Source organism: Plodia interpunctella, chromosome 10 (assembly GCF_027563975.2).
Source record: "Plodia interpunctella isolate USDA-ARS_2022_Savannah chromosome 10, ilPloInte3.2, whole genome shotgun sequence".
In the NCBI taxonomy this organism is placed as follows: domain Eukaryota; kingdom Metazoa; phylum Arthropoda; class Insecta; order Lepidoptera; family Pyralidae; genus Plodia; species Plodia interpunctella.
This window is the reverse complement of record NC_071303.1, coordinates 10,586,689-10,606,497: the sequence shown is the minus strand read 5'-3', so window position 1 is coordinate 10,606,497 and position 19,809 is coordinate 10,586,689. Positions and strand designations below refer to the sequence as shown.

The window sequence follows — 19,809 nt, the reverse complement described above, 5'->3', positions numbered from 1 at the left end:
AAAGATAATTCTAGTGTCTAACAGCTATACAAATCTTTGGACCGAAAGATTTGGAAGCTGGATAAGACAAACTCAACAATATATGACTTTATGCACTAAAGAATCAAAACATTATGTTCTTCTAATACAGTTTTATTTCAATAAAAAAGAACATAAATACAATCTTCATTTTTACTTTATTTACTTTTTGCAATAACTTCGTAGGTTTTCAGAGAAGATACAGTATGATTAAATTCATTTGATACATAAAAAGAAAATATCCCAAAGATAATTACAATTTTCAAAGTAGGGACAAAAATGGAATTATTTAATATCACATTTAATTACATAAATTACCTCTATCTTTAAAATAATACTACAGTGAAACGGTATTTTATCAGTATAAGATAATCTGTTACGGAAATAAATAGGTTCAAAAATTAAAGTTAAAATAAACTATGAAAATAACTAGTCTGAACATGAACTGCATGTTGCACAAACAATAATTTTATGTTTAAGGTAAATAAGTGTAAAAAATCAAATAGTAGTTGACACATTTCTCTCAATAACTATACGTTAGGTAAAGATTTACATTAAATACATATAACTAAAATTATTACAAACAAGCCAAACAGGCAGGTCCTCGCAGGAAGCTTACTCTAAACCTTCGAATCTACAAGTAGGACTTATTTCAGTAACCACAGTCGACTCAATCAGTACTTATAATAATAAATAAATTTATTTCTAATTCATACTATTATTAATATTTATATAAATTCAAATACACACATCGTAACACGTCTTCTTTTAAATGTATGTTTACATTTTTTCTTTTTTAATTATTTTTTCTATTGTAATTTTTCTGCGCAAGGTGGAAAATGGAAAACATTCGAATAGGACCCTGTAGGTCCTACGAGGTACTGGCATTTTACACACCCTGTATAAATATTTTTATTATGTACTTAACGAGAATGATATGGTAAGACCATTTCATAAGATAACAATCATTATAGTGAAATAGAAAAATTGCCTCAAACAAAACCCGAGGTCATTGTCTGTCATCTCGACTGACTGACAAGCGGATTTCAACATCTTTTTAATTTTTCTACCTATATTATTATTGTAAAAAAACATTATTTAACACAATTTATACAAAATTCGGCAAGCATTTTCAAATAATATTTTCAACCACAAGACAATCGCATATAATCTGTCCGCTGCGGGACTAGACGGGCCCGGCGGCGGCGGTGGTCGGCAACACAACACGCAGCAGCCGCGCGCGCACGAACTCGGAGGTCGCAGTGTGGAGGCTCCGCTGGCCGCCGAGCTTGCACTTCACGTAGCCCACCAGGTTGGCGCCCGACAGCGTCAGCGCTATCAGCACCAGCAGCTGGAACACGGTGGATATCACTTTCAAGTAACGGATACAGTAAACGAACTGCCGAAACTCAGAGTTGTCACAAAATATTGAATGAATGAATGAAATGAATGAATGAATGAAATTTATTTGCTTAAATGTGGTACATGAGGTGAAATACATAAATTTTAGTTCGCACACTTAGCCGTTTCTGGCATGCAAAAAGTAAAATTATTTATATGCATTACATGAGTCAAAGTTATTACTTACAATTACAAAGTCAATTTAAATATGATTTTAATTTTTCAGGATGTAGAACTGATGTCTAAGCGTAACATATGTCAAACAAAAAAAAAATATATATATAAATGTCAATAATCAATACAAACAGCAAAATTAAATTATATTATTTGAATAAATTGAATGACTAATTGTAATTTGGTTCTAGGAATTCATTAATGTTATAAAAACTTTTTTCTATTAGCCAATCCTGGAATTTTCTTTTAAACAATCTTAGAGGTAGTTCTTTAAGTTCATCAGGAACGTTATTGTATATTTTAGCACACATAGCATAACAACCTCTAGAACATATCATAGATCTACTAGCGGGCAACAATAAGCGGTTCGGATATCTGCAGTTATTATTACAATGATCGCCTCGTTTCCTGAACAGGTGCATGTTGTTTTTAACAAAGACGCAAGTTTCATAGATATATAGGCCAGAAAGAGTCAGAAGTTTAAGTTCTTTAAAGAGTGTTTTGCAACTGGTGAGAGGAGGAACATTACAAATTGCTCTAACACACTTCTTCTGGATAAGAAAGAGCCTCTGTATATCTACCGAATTACCCCACAACAGAATTCCATATCGTAGATTGGAAGCAACATATCCGTGGTAGGCATGCAGTGCTGTTTTTTGGTCAGTTATCATAGTAAGACGTCTTAAGACATACACAAAACGATTTAATTTTAAGCAAATTTTATCTATGTGCTGTTTCCATGTACAACACTTGTCCATAGTTATCCCGAGAAATACTGCATGATCTACTTCGTCAATTGCTTCATTATTAATAGTCAAAGTTAAAGTTTGTCCTTTACCACCTCTATTATGGAATTGCAGATACTTCGTTTTAGATGTATTAACCTTAAGATTATTAGCTTTCAGCCATTTCGCAATGTCTGATATAGCTTCGTATATAGTCACGTATTAATTACGTGATATAAATAAATATACACATATATGGACAAATCACACAGATTGAGCTAGCCCCAAAGTAGGCAAGGCTTCAAGGCTTGTGTTATGGGAAACTAACTCAACGAAACTATATTTTATAACATATACATATATAGATAAACATCCAAGACCCAGGCCAATCAAAAAAAGATCATTTTCCATGTTGAGCTGACCGGGGATCGAACCCGAGACCTCCAGTGTAGCAGTCCGACATGATGACCATTAGGCCACGGAGGTCGTGATACTACTTCATATAGAATAATTTTATTTTCTAAAAATTTCAACCCTTGATTTGATTTTAATTCCCAACACATCGTAAGGAGCGTTGAACGGCATATCTTTCCCCGCGCCCCCATGACGATCACCCTGCGTGGAAACGTTCGAATTAAGACTATAGGAACAAAATACTAAAATAGTCGCTCGACAGTGGAAGTAGTATCACCACAAAGTACCAGATTGGTTCTATCCACCGCAAACTATCATTTCTTACAAAATCAACGTGGTATACTTAAGTTAGAAAGCGTTGGAATGATGATATCCAATGCATAGTCAAAATTGGTCAATGTTCTCAATAGTAACACCATCTTTCTGGTAATCATTATTTCACATTAGAGTGAGTTCTCATCATATCATCATCTATTATATATGCATCTATTTTACAATATCTAAACACACATTTCACATTTTTATCAAATATCAATTGTTTACACACGTCAAAGGTTTGAGTAGAGAGAATGACAATGCCTATTTGGACATTTCTCTCTACTCAAATGGAAACGATGGAAACCGTGGAAATCCACGGGTATTTTTTTTTTGCTTTGTGTTGATCTATGCAAGAGAGGGAAAAAAATGCGGTTCCTCACCATCCACTGGAACTTGAGTCCGAACAGACAGAACACGAAGAAGAGGGACCACACGGCGGGGCACAACACCAGCCCCATCCAGAACAGCCGGCTCTCGTTGTTGTTCACGCGGTTCTGGGGCACGAGGGAATTAATGACATCATCATTCATTTCAATAGTTTTGTTATACGTGCCGCACATGCACAGAGACATAGAGACCCTGCATGATAACCGTGTGGCCGTACTCGGATAGATTGCAGCATTGAATGAGCAGTTTATAGATCATAAACGAAATATTTTAAAAATAGAGAAGTGGACAGAGTAAACGATGTGCCAATGCTGTTTAAAAACTAAATTAAAATAAATTTGTCTATTAATAACAGTGAAGCAACTTTGGAAAGCATACTATAGAACTTTCTATTCCTCAATGAATCCTAACCAATATTATAAATGCGAAAGTAAGTTTGTTTGCTACCTCTTCAAGCTCAATATACTCAACCATGGTTCTTGAAATTTTTTCATACATATAATCACACAAGAACATGGGTTGCTCCGTATTCGCGAATGCTAGAAGTGCTACACTAAAACCGGCACTGAAAAAGGTAATGTCGCCAACTACCTGTACCTGTTTCGCCTCGAACACCCAGTGCGACTTCCCGTCATCGTCCACGTAGTTCCACCACCTGAGGCCGACCAGCAGCCGACCTGAAAACGACAGGATATATTTTTATGTTAGTTTAGCTACATAACAATTAAGTACCTTTCGGTTAACAATATACATTCATGTGTAAGTACACAGTTTGAAATTATATCTCTCTGTAATCTGTTTTCTATGCTTTGCTAGTAAATTATTATAATTTAAACTAAGAAAAAATCTACACTGGTCTATACCTATACTGATCCACATCTATACACTAACATTATAAAGAAACCTCTAGAGTTAAACTAATTTCTAAATTCTTTCTTATTCCTGAGTTATATAGGTACTTTTTATTCAGACTACATTCCCATGGGAGAGAAATTGGGCAAGCAGCTAGTAGTAATAAATTAATGTAGTAGAAAGAGAGGTATGATGTTACCAGCACAGATGGTTTTACACTACATCTAGTTCAAGTAGATTTTCCCAATATTTTCTCAAAAAGCACATACCCAAGTAACAGATTTATTTAGTTTTTTAAAACTTTTTGCACAAAATTGCAATAAATGTATGGTGGATTTATTTAATTCCCAGTTAGGGACACCAATGCAAGGCACCAGCCTTCTCATGCTAGGACCGTTTAGCCCAGTTGTCGACCTAATAAATCCGTTAGTGTTAGACTTTTTGGAAATAAACTAGGAAAATATTGGGGGTAAATCCATCTTTAATTATATACCAGTAATATTCTTGACAGTCCAGAAGTCAGCAGAGAGCAGCATCACAACCAGCACGAAGCTGGTGATGAAGGAGTCGGAGAACCAACCACACAGCACATAAACCACCACAGCAGAGCACCGGAATATCAGGTGGAAGAACACTATGTATGGGTGCCTGGAATCCAGGAGAGGTTTATCATTGATTTATTTCTTTACTTAAAAGACAAGAAACAAAAAAAATCGAATTAAAGGAATTTTGCCAGTCTTGCAGATAACAGGATAAATAGCTGAAATTTTAAGTTTTGATAAGAATAATGAACTACAAATATTTACATTATGACTTACACAAAATTCTTATTGGCATTGTCTTCCTCTCCAAATGCAATGGTGTCGTCGTCGAGGAGCGGCACCTGCGGCACACCGGGCTGTAAGTAATGTAGGTACATCTACAGGCCAAGCCGTGCAAAGCATATGTAAGGCTAATATCTAATGGGAATGGCACTTTAACTATTTTATTATCTAAAGATTTAATGGAAAGGAGTGAGTGAATTAGTATTTATACTAGTTTATGTAAAAATGTTGATGAATGGTTACTTGTTGTTACTGCTTTCAAATATAACTATCTGATTCATAATTTTGTAATTCAATATGGCTAATTAGTTTAATGAAAACTGAAATCACTAGTAAATGGTACGAAAATATTACTATTGAAGGCGATACAGCCAAATCATTAACGGCACAAATAAAGAAACATAAACGATAGAAAACTAAATTAGTTTGATAAATATACGCAAATCATAACAGCTGGTAATAAAATGCTATTATATATTTTTTATGATTTTTCGGAAATGTATTGTTGTTTTAGCTTTGGTACTTACGGTTGCAGAATTCATTGTAGGATTGTTCATCTCATAACTCGCTTTTGAATAGTAGAATCAAAGATAATTCACACAATTGTACAGAACTTGTAAGGATCTAAATAAGGAGAGGAATTAAATTTTCCAAAATATTATTCCACAATTTCCACATCACGGATTTTTCGAGGATTTTTCACAACTTCGCATGCATTGTCAAATCACATTCAAGTGACGTTATGACATTGACGATTACGTTTTGTTTTCAAGTAGGTCGTTCGTTATTAAGAAAATATAGCACTAAATGGGCGTTTTGTAAGTAACAGGTTACGCCAATAACTTTAGTCTACCTTTTGCGAAACGACGTGGAGGCATGGAATTAGTAGGTACTCCGTCAGTACTTATTAAATCCATGCGCGGAGGTCTACAAACTTGGCTGTAAAGCTTGTCGGGAGATAATCTATAAAGATTATGTGGCGTAACCTGCTGTTTTAATTTTACCTAAAGATAGAATTATCTAAGGATACAACCGTTCAGTCGGTGGTTGATCCATCGATAATAGGGCATATTACGCAAAGCTCAGTGCAGTTGGCGCTACTGGTACAACTAAGGTACAAAACATTGTCAATGGAGGCAAAAAGCGCAAATTTTCAATATTGTTGCAGATTTACGACCAAAAATACCTTCTACGCAATCGTGATGCGAGTTTAAAAGAAAAATGAAGGATTTAGTGGATTATCGTGAAAATAATAACACTATTTTAGGTTGTGTTCTGCATTATTTGGTCAACTGTGGTCATAAAATGATTTTGACTGAAGATCATACCTGTATGAAGTCATATTTTAATATGTCTTCACGTGTGAAGAGTTCCGAGCTTCTTTTCGACCGTTTACTGATTCGAAAATTTTACAGCGTAAGGCGTATCCCATAGTTTTCGAAGTTTTTTATCTTATGGAAAACGATTTTTCCCAATATTTTGGCACCCGAATATTGTTGTATATTTTCACAAACGAATACTTACATAATGAAAGGATTAATAAAGTACTCTAAAAAGAAAGTTTTAATCGATATAGCAAAAGGCGGCAAAGCTTTTGTGTACCTAACATACAGTCCTGTACTTTGGCGGGATAAATTTGCTGTAATACTCCAAAATCAAAATCAAATCAAAATCAAATCATTTATTCAGAAATTAGGCCTTCACAGGCACTTTTTCACGTCATAATCTAAATTAAATGATGTTTACCAAAGCTACAAACTACTAGCATTTCGAAACGACCACTGTTGAGAAGAAATGCCGAAAGAAACTCATTCAAACAGTGTTGGTCCCTATTATGCCAGAAGGGCTTACCATTTTTTAAATATAAATTTATGTATAATTTTTTATCAGTAATATAACATGTAAGTACATAATAAAGTACATGGTCAAAAGGTATACTGAAACATATTATGATTGTGATCAAGTGCTGATGAAAGGAAAATATATATACTTATATATATATGTATAATTAACCAAACAAAAAAAAAAAACTTTTAATAAAAGATCGAGCTGACCAGTCCCCCCGGCAGCACCCGTTCACGAGTTGACGCGTGAGTCAGCCATCGCGAAGCTCAACCACAATAGAGGGCACCTCCCGACCCGATCCACGACGCCGCTACCGGTTTGACCATAGGTATTTAATTACATTTGACTTTTAAATTCAGCACAGAGCTTCTGCTGAATTAAAAAGGCACATATAAAACAATAATAGGTATATTTTCATAATCTCATCTCGATGTTTTGCATTGTGTCTTGTGAAGTTCCAATGTTTTTGTATCTGTGGTAGTTCCATATCTGAAAAGAGTTTTTGAACGCATAAAAACTTGCGCAAATAATCAAAATGCGGCAAACTTCATGTCAAAGGTAGAGCTGTCAAAATTTTGCAGGAAGGCACATGTAAACGCTGTTTACAATTTCCCTACCCCACGACGTCCAGTGTTTGTTGTTTTACAGTGTTGTTTTCGTCGGGATCACCTATTCGTTTCCGTGCCGCGTACAATGCGTTCCCAGGGCGCGGGTGACATGCCCTACGTTTCGTGATCGTAGAAAATAGAGAATCTTTGCAAGACGCGTGTGATTTTTGCGTAACGTAAATTCGCGATGGGCGCAAAGGCGAGTACTGCGAACGGGGGGCAGAGTCCGCGTACGAGGACATTCTCTACGAGTTCTAGTTCGGAAGTAGTGTCTGGAAGTGCGGGATTTAATTTGCTGCGAGCGATACCTGGTATTCAGGTATCGAGTGACCGGCAGCGAGCGCGGTCGTTGTCCTCTGTGCCGGACTTGCATGCTTCACATGAGGCCATCGCGATTCCTCCCAACTCGCAGAGCTACGAGGCGTCGACGGCCGTGAGTCCGGACTCTGACTCCAGCTCCAACGACGAGCCAGGCCCGGTTCCTGGCACGTCTCTAGCGCTCGGAAGAGTATACGCGGCGCACTCCTTGCCTTCACATATCTGGTCCATAAACGGTGAGCATGTCTTCAATATTTCAATTGGCATGATGATAACAATGTTGTTATATATGGGTTTTCTAAATTAACACAATATTGTGATTCAATTCGTTTTGTAGATGTTTCTTTTTTCCCTACTTAGATATTTCCTCTGTTCTATGTAAATCAACTGTTACATGTCATTGTTTTCCTGCCAAAATTAACATATTCATGCAGTGTTGTAGTCAGAAACAGATATTGTTATGTAATTTGTTTTGTAATACAAAAATTATCTGTGAAGATAACAGTGGAGAGTTTTAAAATGAAACATCATTTAAGGTTAAATTAAAAGATATACCTACTTACATTTTGGAGGTTAGTGAACTATTTCACCACAGAGGGAAAACATAATCCACCATGAAGTTATTGGGGTTCAAAATTGACCTGAATTGCTTCAAGAAAAGGATGGAATTGCCGTGCTGTTTTTTTGCTCGATTTGGGGGGGCACTGCCTTACCCCCAGATATCAACAGAAACATATATATGTACAATATCATGTGTTTAAATATACTAAGATTTTAACAGTGAAATATAACATTTAAGTATGTTATGATCTGGCCATTGGCAAGTATAAAATCATAGACAAATCTTCAAAATGAAAAGGTTAATTTTTTATGTGAAACCTGGAGGAGTTGGTTTTTTCTTTCTATATAGATTACCCAAAAAAAAACAGGTAATTGAAATATATATATTGTTTATTTCAATTAGCTTTTACAAATTATAACTACATATTCATATTATAATTATGAATTGCCCTGCAATGCATCCATATTAGTTATACCTGTTTATTCTGTTTCAATTATGTAGTTATTATGGATTCTGTTACTAAGCTAATATCAGCTTGATGTCTTTTGAGTCCTTTACACAAGGAAAATTAATGTCAGTGAAACATCTCAGCTTATGCACTATGCTGTGGCAATGCATTCATGATTCATTTTATAATAATAAATTGATTATTGCTAGATACTTATGATATATATATATAAATAAATAAATAAATAAATAAATATATTAGGACAAATCACACAGATTGAGCTAGCCCCAAAGTAAGTTCGAGACTTGTGTTATGGGATACTAACTCAACGATACTATATTTTATAAATAGATACATATATAAATAAACATCCAAGACCCGGGCCAATCAGAAAAAGATCATTTTCCATCATGACCCGACCGGGGATCGAACCCGGGACCTCTCGGTTCAGTGGCAAGAACTTTACCACTGCGCCACCGAGGTCGTCAAATATATATATATATATATATATATATATATGCATGCACACTTTATGAAATAAATTGATACTACAAACAACATTTTATTTTTTTATATAGGTGACTCGAGAATGTATATGTAGAAATTTAAACAAGGTTTTCTGTATCCTTCTTACAAACTGCAGTGTATATGGATAGGGTGTTTGCCATCAACTCAAATCAGATACTTTATTCCAAACATTTATATGGGGTGTGTATGATAGTGGAAACAAATGACATCACATTTATTGGAGTCAAAAAGTGTTACAAATATACTAGAGAATTTTAATTAATAAATTTGTAGATACAGTGTCTTTATCCCTAATGGGGTAGACAGAGTCAAGAGTCATCTGACTCAAATTCATTTACTTTTTTTAAAGCCCTTACAATTTTCATTGGCCTCAATTCTGTATGTAAAGTACATTTTTAGTATTTTATTTTATATTTTTTTCTTAAAGAATAATCTATTTTAAGAAACTAATTTGGGTATTTTTTAATTATTCACTCTAGATATTCGTGAAAAGTGGTCAGAACTTGTGACAGCCTCACTGCCTACCTACAAGAAAAAAAATCAATGGAGGCGGAATGACATTGACATTTGTTTGAAGATCAAATCAAAATTTTGATTTTGATCATTAAGAGAACTTGAGTACATATGTTTGTCCTGTGAATTTCTTGATTTGGGAACAGGACCATGCTTTACATACCAAATTATACATAAATTATACTTTACATACCATATTTTGCTTTACATACCAAATTATCTATTGTCTGTCTTTGGGGCAAATAGCCATCTTATTTTTCATCTGCAGCCCTCCGTAATCCACTGCTAGATATAGGTTTCTTTCCGTGGATGCCAACCATCTCTGTCCTGGACCATCTTTATTCTTTTTCTTTCTTTATCCTTCTTTATCTTCTGATATACCTGCGTATCCATGGCAAAGAGTAGCTATGAATGACATTTTCTATCTCAACTACATCAAAAATTATCTCAATCCAATGCTCTATTGCATGTGATGTGAAAGGAGGACAAACAAACAAAGTTTGTCAAAAGTTCCAAGACTACTGGTATCTAGTGGCAAGTAGTCACGTACACTTGTGACCTTTCAATTTGGGCTTCTTTGTTACTTTAGCTAACATCGTGAAACTAGTTAAATAGTCTCTTCTAATATGGGAGCTACTCGATTTATTTATACTTCCTGTTTTCACTTGCTACATCTATTGCTATCAATGTCGCCCCGTACACGATAATGATGTAACGCCGAGACACCCCAGCCTAAAATAAGGAAAATACAGAAGATATACTAAAGATATGTTCGCATCTTATCCTTCAGAAATAATTTTCTGCGCGAAATTATGATTACCAATAATAAAACTCATTCATATCATAGTTAATAGCAGGAATGCCCAATAATATATAAACCAACAATATATGAGAAACACCCACCATTCAGCTCCTGAATGGTGGATGCTTCTCATATATTGTTTGTTTTTAATATCTTCGTTAGAATGAGAAAATATTTATTTACGTCATAGGACTTGAAAGCGAATACGACTTATTTTTCTTCCGTGAACTTCGTATTGTTACTCTAACGATTTTTTATTTATTTAAAGTTAAACATTTTATATAAAGTAAATTTATGTACTAGCAGTGTATTAAAAACCATACTAACCAAATATATGTATAGGTTTGAACTTATATGAATTGTTTTGTATATTTTTAAATTAGTACATATTTAAACTTGTTATACTTGCCTCTGTACTCTCACTATTGCACGCCCCGGTCTGCGTGCGTCCGCCCGTCTAGCTTTCGTGTACTATAATAAATCCCCGTTTTTCCGGGTTGCGGTGCGCCTACGCAGCTTTTCAGTTCAGTCGCTCCCGCGCCGCCGCATCGCAAGCACTGCTAAAATGTACCGCCGTCGTTACCGGACCACCCTAGGCTTGGGCTTGGGGTCATCATTCTCGTCGTCAATTTCGTCGACTTTTTCGACGACATTGTCGTTTAGGACGACGACAGCGGCCACGCCGACGGACACGGTCCGCTCGGACGCGAAGGCGACCGCTGCCAAACTGAAATCTAAGTACGAAAGTGCCGGTACTGCACAAGGTGCGTTACTTGGACCCTCGCTGGTTATGCATGTGTGTTTTGACAGTGATGCTTTATTTTCCAGAGAAGTGTTACGAGTTAGGCTCTGACTAGTTTAGGATTTGACAGTCACTCATTCGACTAAATTATCTCACAAGTCTTTCAGTCAGCGTAGGTGACGTAAATACAAATCGGTCAATCCAGGTAATAATATTTCTCGAATTCTGAACTGAAATGTAACCTAAAAATGACTGACGGCTTACGACCCGACTGTAACTAGTTTTTGTCCGCATGAAAAATATTTTCCTCTAGCAGCCTCCTTATCCAATCTTAACTAATATTATAAATGCGAAAGTGAGTTTATTTATTTGTTTGTTACCTCTTTGCATGTTATCTACTTTATACATAGCACTCTTAGAAGAAGATAGATAGATTGAGCTACTTTGAATTCCGGGAAAAAGTACATTTCTCGAGGGAAATTCGCGCGGGCGAATCCGCGGTAAAAGTTAATTAGGAATAAATGCGTGACTTCGAAGGTTTAATGCCAGAACTGCATTATCGGTCATGATAGTGGAATCGAAGCCCATTGCTTAATTTCAATCTAATCTTTGTAAGGAAAATCAGCAGTGTACTTTGATTATTTTATAGCATAACATTAAGCATGTAATGTCTAAGCTTGTTTTCACTGCGTTGAGGAATTGGATTTGTTCTTTACAAATAAACAAACAAATTCTTTATTTATTTATGTCCACAATATAATAGTCTAACAATTATTTCTTGCATATAGTGTAGGTATAGTCCATGATTTAAGGCAATTACTGGCCAGAGATCTGAGCCGCCTTCGGACCACGTGATTAATAGCCGGCCTCAATTACCGTCATCTGCAATTTTGGCCCGCATTTAATGTCCAATCAATAAAAACGGAGAAAGAGAATAACTATTCTCTTTGTATGAGAGTTTGCTTAATAATAATGTAATGCTTTTGCAGGATCATGATCATGAAATTTGTTTCAGTAATTAAAACTTTTTCATGTTTTGACCCCAGTTGTCCCTAGCAATGTAATCTTTAAAATATGAAGTAAAATGGTTGTTGCCAACAGCAGCCACTTGGTAGATTACCAGATTTTTAAAGGCCAATGGTGTTGCGATGTGGGTTAGAAATATAATTATGTTAAGTATGTGATAATGTGGTCCATTGATATAACATTAGTCTCATGGCATCTCAAACCAAACCAGCCTCATATAATCCAAGATGGCGGTCATAAAGCGATGCGTCGGAGCATTAATATCAAAACTAATAAATATCTAAACGTCTCCGCGTTTATGACTCCCTGGAAAGCCAGATCTGCCGGACATCGCGACTCATTATAAATAACTGTGTTTGTTTGACACAAATTCGCGAGTGATAGGTTATTTTCCGAGGATTTTCCGCGATTCGTTGATTTAATTAAAACTGCAAACTGTCATCGACTTGCCTGATGGCTGTGCTGATGGTAAGCGATTGACGTTGTCTGTTTCATAAACAATACAAGACGATATCAGTCCGACAAGACTATAATTATAGATAATTCCCCGCTCGTTTCTAGATTTTTATTCATTCATCAGGTTAACTGCGCGCTAACTGCACGCTAAATGAATATTTAGCGGGCAGTTAGCGCGCATCTGAACCTATTCCCTCAAATTTTCTAATTAGGCAGCGGAATGGCTTGCTGTAGCAACTAATCTAACTAATGCAGTTATTACACCGGTGTTCTATAATGTATTTAACTTATTCGTTCTGAGTGTATGCTCTGGTACTTAGAGTGCATTTTTAGCGAAGTTCATTAGTAGCATTCTAGAGTGACAGGGTTTTACCTTTAGAAGCGGAAGGATCTATCGGATCTCTCTATCGGAAGCGTTGATATAAGCGAAATATACACTCCGAATACCAAAATAACTACTAAGGTTATCTTGTTACCAATTCAAATTAGGTAATGTGTTGTTTTGAAAAACCATTTTTTAAGTTGTCCGTCTTTAGGTCACAGTTACAGTTTTATGTTAAATTTCAACGCAATCAGATCAGTAGATAGCTGTAAATTTCAAGCGTTTAATAAGAGTTCCGTTTTTTCCTTTTGGGAAACGGAAAGACCCTAAAAAACTTTCACTTTCGTTTATTTTACCAATACCAAACAAACAGATACGTAGTGAGAGAAAGAATTCCTGCTCCCCAATCTTTTAATCAATATAACTATCTATACTAGGCCAACTAGCAATATAGTATGTTTCATATTTAAATCAAAAATACTACCAAAAGTCTTGCCCAGAATAATATTGGTGTGAATAAACTGCTGATCAACTTTCACAATGTTATTGTGCCAAAAGTTAAAAATAATCTCACAAGAATACAGGGTATACTCGAATCAATCTCACTCGAGATGACGTCAAATAAATCTAGTTAGATTTGTAGTGTTTGCTGCTGGCTGGATCTCCTATCAGCCGAGTATTCAATATAAAAGTACGGCTTTTCTGCCTGATATAATCCTGTATTGAAGGTTATATTTATTTTTAAGATATCTTTTCTGCGGCGTTCGTTTAAGAGCCTCTTAAACGAATGTAGATAAAACATTCTTATAAGAGGTAACAACCTTAATCTCTTAATAAGAGATACAGAAAAACCAGGTCTTTTACAAATCATAAAGCAGTATTTTTATTTATGTCCTTTGATTTTAATCGAGTTTTAATCAATATAATATTTTTGATGCATACTAAATGTTATTAAAAATCTTGATTCATCCTACTGAGAACACCAGTAAACTCCAAAATGTAGGGAAATTAAAGGTTCATGAGAAAGCAATTAACATATGCCGAACGCGCCTTTTAGTTTCTTTTTCAGTAGGTGACAAGTTATGAATTCCTCAAATCTCTTAAGATTTGAGGAATTCATAACTTTAAATTTCCCAGAAATATTAACGATCAATAAATGAAGACTTATTAATAATTCATGTTAACGACAAGCCCGTGATTTGACGTGTTTGGCAGTTATTACGGCAGTAGCGGTGCTCGGGAATTATTTATCTATTGACTGATTTACAACTTCGATGTTTGTATACTGTATTCATCGGTATTTTGTTATGCTGTATTCATCGGGTAAGGATCAATTCAGACTAGACGTCACTGCCGACTTGAAAGCAGATGAAAAAGAAAACGAAACAGACATTACCGCAGCAGCCTTTTCTAAAGCCTTATCCTCTCTTTTGTTTCTACTATTTGTGTGCGTATTTCGCCCAGCCATTTCGACTTTGAATTTTGACGTCAACCTTTTTATCTTGCATTTAATTCACGATGAATACATACCAAGTTCCTTTTTGTCTTTTCGCCAACTGAGCTTGGTTCTCATAAAATACACAGTTAACCGCGTATTGGCCCGGCTCAATTACAGTTACCTTATTTTCGCCACAGACCTGTAATATCTTAGTCTTATTTTAGAGAGTAGTATATTTTATAATGTTGTTTATATCGATGTTTGTCTTCTGCTAAAAAAGGTCCAAAGCTCATTTGTTGTACTAAGTCAGAACAATTAATTTCGTTTTTAATTTATAACTACTATAATAATATCCCATAGTTTATGTAGTCAGTGAATTTAAACGAGTTCTAGCTATGGGTTTTAAATCTACGTTTAAATCAATACTTTTATTATTCGTCAAGGACGTTGAAAGCTTTCATTGCATAAGCCATCAGAAAGCGTCAGATTATGTTAAAAACAATCCGTTTTCCAAATAAACTTATCGTAACAAATCATAACACGTATACATTCAAAATTTCAGTCGAATCACATTAATCTCGTCAATTTCCATAAAACGTTCAAAATATAATTTAACCGCCAGATATCGACACGTATACCTATGAAGCCATCAATCCCAGTTTAAAATAGCAATATGTTGCCACCTGGTGGTCCGTCCCACTGACTTGGCCTACATCTGCTTTAAATAGTGCGCGTGCGCCGCTCCCCCCACCGACAAATTGGCAAACGGATTTGCAGGAAGTAACATCGATTGTTTGGTCTATTATCGGATTTGTCTGTATGATTATTTCGCGCATTGATGAAATGGCAAAATAAATATGGTAATAATGATGATATTATGTGAAATTAACCAGCAGCCAGGGGAGATACATAACTGCACACTAGCGCCACCATCAAATTTTTACAAAGTATTATATATTTCCAGTACATAGTCTACTATGAAGATTTTGGTGGCCAACGTTTTCGGTTTAGTAGACTGTGACTACATTGTGTAAAGGAAAACTTATATATATCCTTTTCAATTTGCAATAAATACCTTTATCAAATGTAGAATAATTTTGAAAGAGGATGGTTTTAGTTTTCGCTAAAGAATACCGTTAAAACGTTGTTCCAAGGCGTAGCTAACTACCCTGTAGTCTGTAGTGTCTCTGAGTGCCGTCCAGATATAACTATCCGGAAATACTCATACTTAGTTCAGCTCACTTCGAAACCCGAGGGTTGCACAGACTGTAATACTTGTGATATTGGTTAACAGAATTTTATAACCATTGAAATTCTCATCAATTAAAATTTCAGTTGAACTAGGCAACTAAAATAAAGAATTTTCATATAAAGCGAAAAGCTACTATTTTCCGATGGAAATAGCGGTGGCTTTGGAATACGGCTGCGTGATTTTTTAAAAGCCTCGCATGCAGCCGTCCGTTCCGACTGCCTAACTAACCGAACTCATGGATGTTTTTTCACGGAGATTTCTATAGTGACATTTGAAAAGTTTGTATTTTAAATCGGAACAAAAATTTATTTCGCAATATTTGATGCAATTTTGCAATTTATTTACTGACGGTGATATTATCTATCGCCAAATTTGTTCGGCATTTTCTAATAATGATACGACCGACCTCTATAAAGGATAGAAAGAAAACCAATCTACGTGTTGGGGTAAACATGGACATAAAATGATGGGGGTTGAAATGTTGACAACATTCGCGAAGTTGGAAACAGTATTTCACTTTGTTTTCACAAAACGAACTTCCGTCATCAAAACAAAGCGAGGTGGATTAACTTATTTCTCCATTAATAAGAAAATCCCACTAATATTATAAATGTAAAAGTTTGTGAGGATGTATGTGTGTAGGTATGTTTGTCACTCTTCCCGAAGTTCCCACGGGAGCGAAGCCCCGGTGCGAAGTTAGTATTATGTAATGAAAAACTACTGAATGGAATTGGATGCGATTTTCATAGTTGTATAGCAGATACGTTGCTTAGAATGTCGATAATAATAAGTCAAAAGCTGACGCACGTAACATATACGGGCGAAACCACTGGCAAAAGCTAGTATGTACTAATTATATTTATTCATTCGTTTTGTATTACAGTTGTAGCTTGTCTACCTTGGTAATAATGATGAAGAACCAAAGATCAATTTATAAAACGTCATTATCTAGGACCTGGAAGTCTTCAACACCCACTGTCACACGCGTATTGCCATCCTTGAATTAATCTTTTCTCTTACTCTTTGAAGAACTGTAAGTAAAAACTGTAGTATTTAGGAAAAGCCATGGCAGAGAACTCATTCCACAATCTCACAATACGTAAAGGGAGTTCCTTTTGAGGCACACTGTATTCGACATTTTGGGCTCCAGGTGTGAGGATGTCGGTTTAATATGAAAGTACCAAAGTTACGGATTAGCTATACATGCGTTATTCGCGGTCACATTTTAATTCTTATGACAACTGGCTGCTTAAAGTCCTAAACATCGCTTTCTATTCAGGACAATTTTATGCAAAATCATCCAACCCTGATTGCAATCCATTCGCTCAGTCGATACGGGTTTATTACTCCGTTGTCCTGGGTTCGATCCCGGTTGGAGCGCCGCCAGCAGTAGGTTTATAGCCGGTCTCTGAACCGGCGGGTTCAACATGGCTGCATTTAGATCTGTCACGTGGACGCTTCCCATTCCGATACGAACAAGACGTGTTCCATTCGTAATAGAACTCAAGTTGTGCATATATATCACTTAGTGATAAACTTTTCCTGTGGCTTCGCCCGCATTAATTTCCTATGGAAAATTATTTTTTTCCAGAATACCCTTTGTTGTTACCCTTTGTCTTCGTTATCCTAAATAAAGCGTTAGGATCATATATATAGTTTATAAATAAAGTGTGAATGGCTAGAAATGAATTCACTTTCGCATTAATATTATTTGTGATATAGCGGCGAAAGTTGATTCTATCTTTGTCCGTGGTTCGTGCTGAAAAACCATTTTCATCAGCTGAATGGTTCGGTTCGGGGCAGTCGGGACTTTTTATTTTGGCGACATCGACAGTGAGTTTAATCTTACACCAATTTCGCCTTTTTTCATTATTCGTTTTGGCGTGTCTATGCCGTTCCATCGATATTTCCTTTTTTCATAATTTTACTTCATTATATTCTTATAGAGAATTCTCTAACTATAGGGGACGTCATGCATGACTAATAAATAAATAAATAACTCATTATTGAGAGCTTCTTTTCCACAATTCGTTATCTCTGTCACTTGTATTAAAAAAATATAGTTACGCTTAGTTTTTAATTTCCTAGTTTCTCTAACAGTTTTGTTTGTGATGAACAGTACCCTGCAGTGTGACCTCAAAATTGGCGAGTCCTGAAAATAGCCGAAGTGCAAGCGGAAAATAAAAACGCGCGAAGGCCATGTTACGGAGTTGTCGAGTATTTTTATCTCTACCAGCTAACTCGGTTCGGAACACTGACTGACGTCCACTTAGCGACACGATCGATTTGCTATCATTATCTGCAGTAATTCTAATAAAGCTAAAATGTCAAAAGAAAATTTCTAGATGAGCAGTTAGTTCTAAGCGAATGCTCTCTGAAACATATATATATATATCTGAAACATTTGAATTGACTTCGCAATTTTTACTATTAGTTGAGGACACTAAAGATATATTAGAAAATGGTTCAACAACATCACAACACACAAGAACAGACAAGAGTCAAGAAACATAAAATAGCATAAAATTGTACTGCTGTGTACTGTACACAGCAGTCAAATTTTATGCTATGCCAATGCTTCGAATATCGTACTTTCACACAACACGTTTTCCTTTATTGATCAGCAATAACCTTCCAACTTATATTACCGATATCTGTAAAGACTTGGCCTTATTACTGTAAGGTACAGAGGGCCTCATAGGTTTGGTTTATTGGATTCACGTAAATGTTCATTGTCTGAAAGGGAACAGAAGATACACATGCAGTGACGTTCATAAGTTTCAACGGAATTTACCGGTCATCACACTGTGTGATTAGTTACGTCGTTTTCGCAAAATTTGCTATTAGAATACATTTTACGAATGAAAAGTTGCCAAACTTTATATGTATTATGCTCTTTGTCGGAAGAAGAGAGATAACCTTGGCAGTGACAGTATCTAGTGATCTCGTAAACGTCGCATTAAATTAGATTTTTTGCGAGAACCGGCTAAATTTAATGATGGCCGTCTGCTTGGCGTCACCCGCTGTGTCGGAAGTAAGGAAAGTGGACAATATTTTTATTGTTGTATAGCAATAAATCTGTTAATGAAACTTTTTGACAATTACTATGTAAGTTAAAATTTTAAATTCAAATTCAAATTCAAATCATTTATTCAGAAATTAGACCTTCACAGGCACTTTTTCTCGTCAATCTTTAAATTTATAGTTATTTCTCACAAGCTAGAAACTACTGGCATTTCGGAACGACCACTGCTGAGAAGAAATGCCGAAAGAAACTCATTTGAACAGTGTTGGTCCCTATCATGCCAGATCGGCTTACCATTATTGTTTCTTACAAAAAAATTTTTTTTTTCTTTTCTTTCTAATAATATATAAAAGTACATAATGTACATAGTCAAAAGGTATATCAAAACAGGTTATGATCGTGATCCGAGTGCTGATTATAATATATATATATATATAATTAAGTGATAAACTGCAATGAAGTTCTAGTTTCTAAATAAATGCTTTGGCAACAGACACAAGTGCACGATCAGATTGACTTTGCAAGTTTGACAACCCACTCTAATTTGCGCATCTTTGTTACAGGTATGTAAATATCAGTAACACCACGCCGCGACGTCAGTCACTATTTGGTGAGATTATTAATAACTATGTTGTTGGCTGATTGCGCTGTTTAGAACGCGTTTTTTTTACTGATAAGCGTAAATTATATTAAAATTTCATGAAATTACGCAGTTCCGAAATTCGCAGCGATTGAAGACGTTTTATTAAAGACTGATCTGTTGACTTAGTCATAATACATTATTTAATAAACGAAATACATACACAGACAG

The 19,809-nt window shown here is 35.5% G+C and overlaps 2 protein-coding genes across 6 annotated transcripts in view; one reads left to right on the top strand and one right to left on the bottom strand.

Annotated features, from left to right (window-relative positions):
* Positions 1 to 117: 117 nt before the first annotated feature.
* LOC128673174 (uncharacterized protein) lies at positions 118 to 5,826 on the bottom strand. Of its 4 annotated transcripts, none has more exons than XM_053750835.2 (6): positions 5,641 to 5,826; positions 5,108 to 5,172; positions 4,783 to 4,937; positions 4,029 to 4,114; positions 3,431 to 3,544; positions 118 to 1,369 (listed from the first exon to the last, which is right to left on the bottom strand). In XM_053750835.2, the coding sequence occupies exons 1-6, from the start codon at positions 5,668 to 5,670 to the stop codon at positions 1,205 to 1,207; spliced, it is 615 nt and encodes a 204-aa protein (XP_053606810.1). In that variant the 5' UTR covers positions 5,671 to 5,826; the 3' UTR covers positions 118 to 1,204. The 4 variants fall into 4 exon arrangements, with proteins under 4 accessions (XP_053606810.1, XP_053606808.1, XP_053606811.1 ...); XM_053750833.2 differs by having other exon boundaries at positions 5,108 to 5,187; positions 5,641 to 5,825; XM_053750836.2 differs by having other exon boundaries at positions 4,035 to 4,114; positions 5,641 to 5,822.
* A 1,688-nt stretch (positions 5,827 to 7,514) lies between these two features.
* Positions 7,515 to 19,809, top strand: part of LOC128673175 (uncharacterized protein) — a 91,690-nt gene continuing 79,395 nt past the window's right edge. Inside the window, exon 1 of one of the 2 annotated variants that reach the window (XM_053750837.2) lies at positions 7,515 to 8,120. In XM_053750837.2, coding sequence (XP_053606812.1) covers positions 7,754 to 8,120 — 367 coding nt within the window. In that variant the 5' untranslated portion in view covers positions 7,515 to 7,753. Of the gene's footprint in view, positions 8,121 to 11,261; positions 11,502 to 19,809 lie in introns of those variants that run through there. The other variant, XM_053750838.2, reaches the window with a different exon arrangement.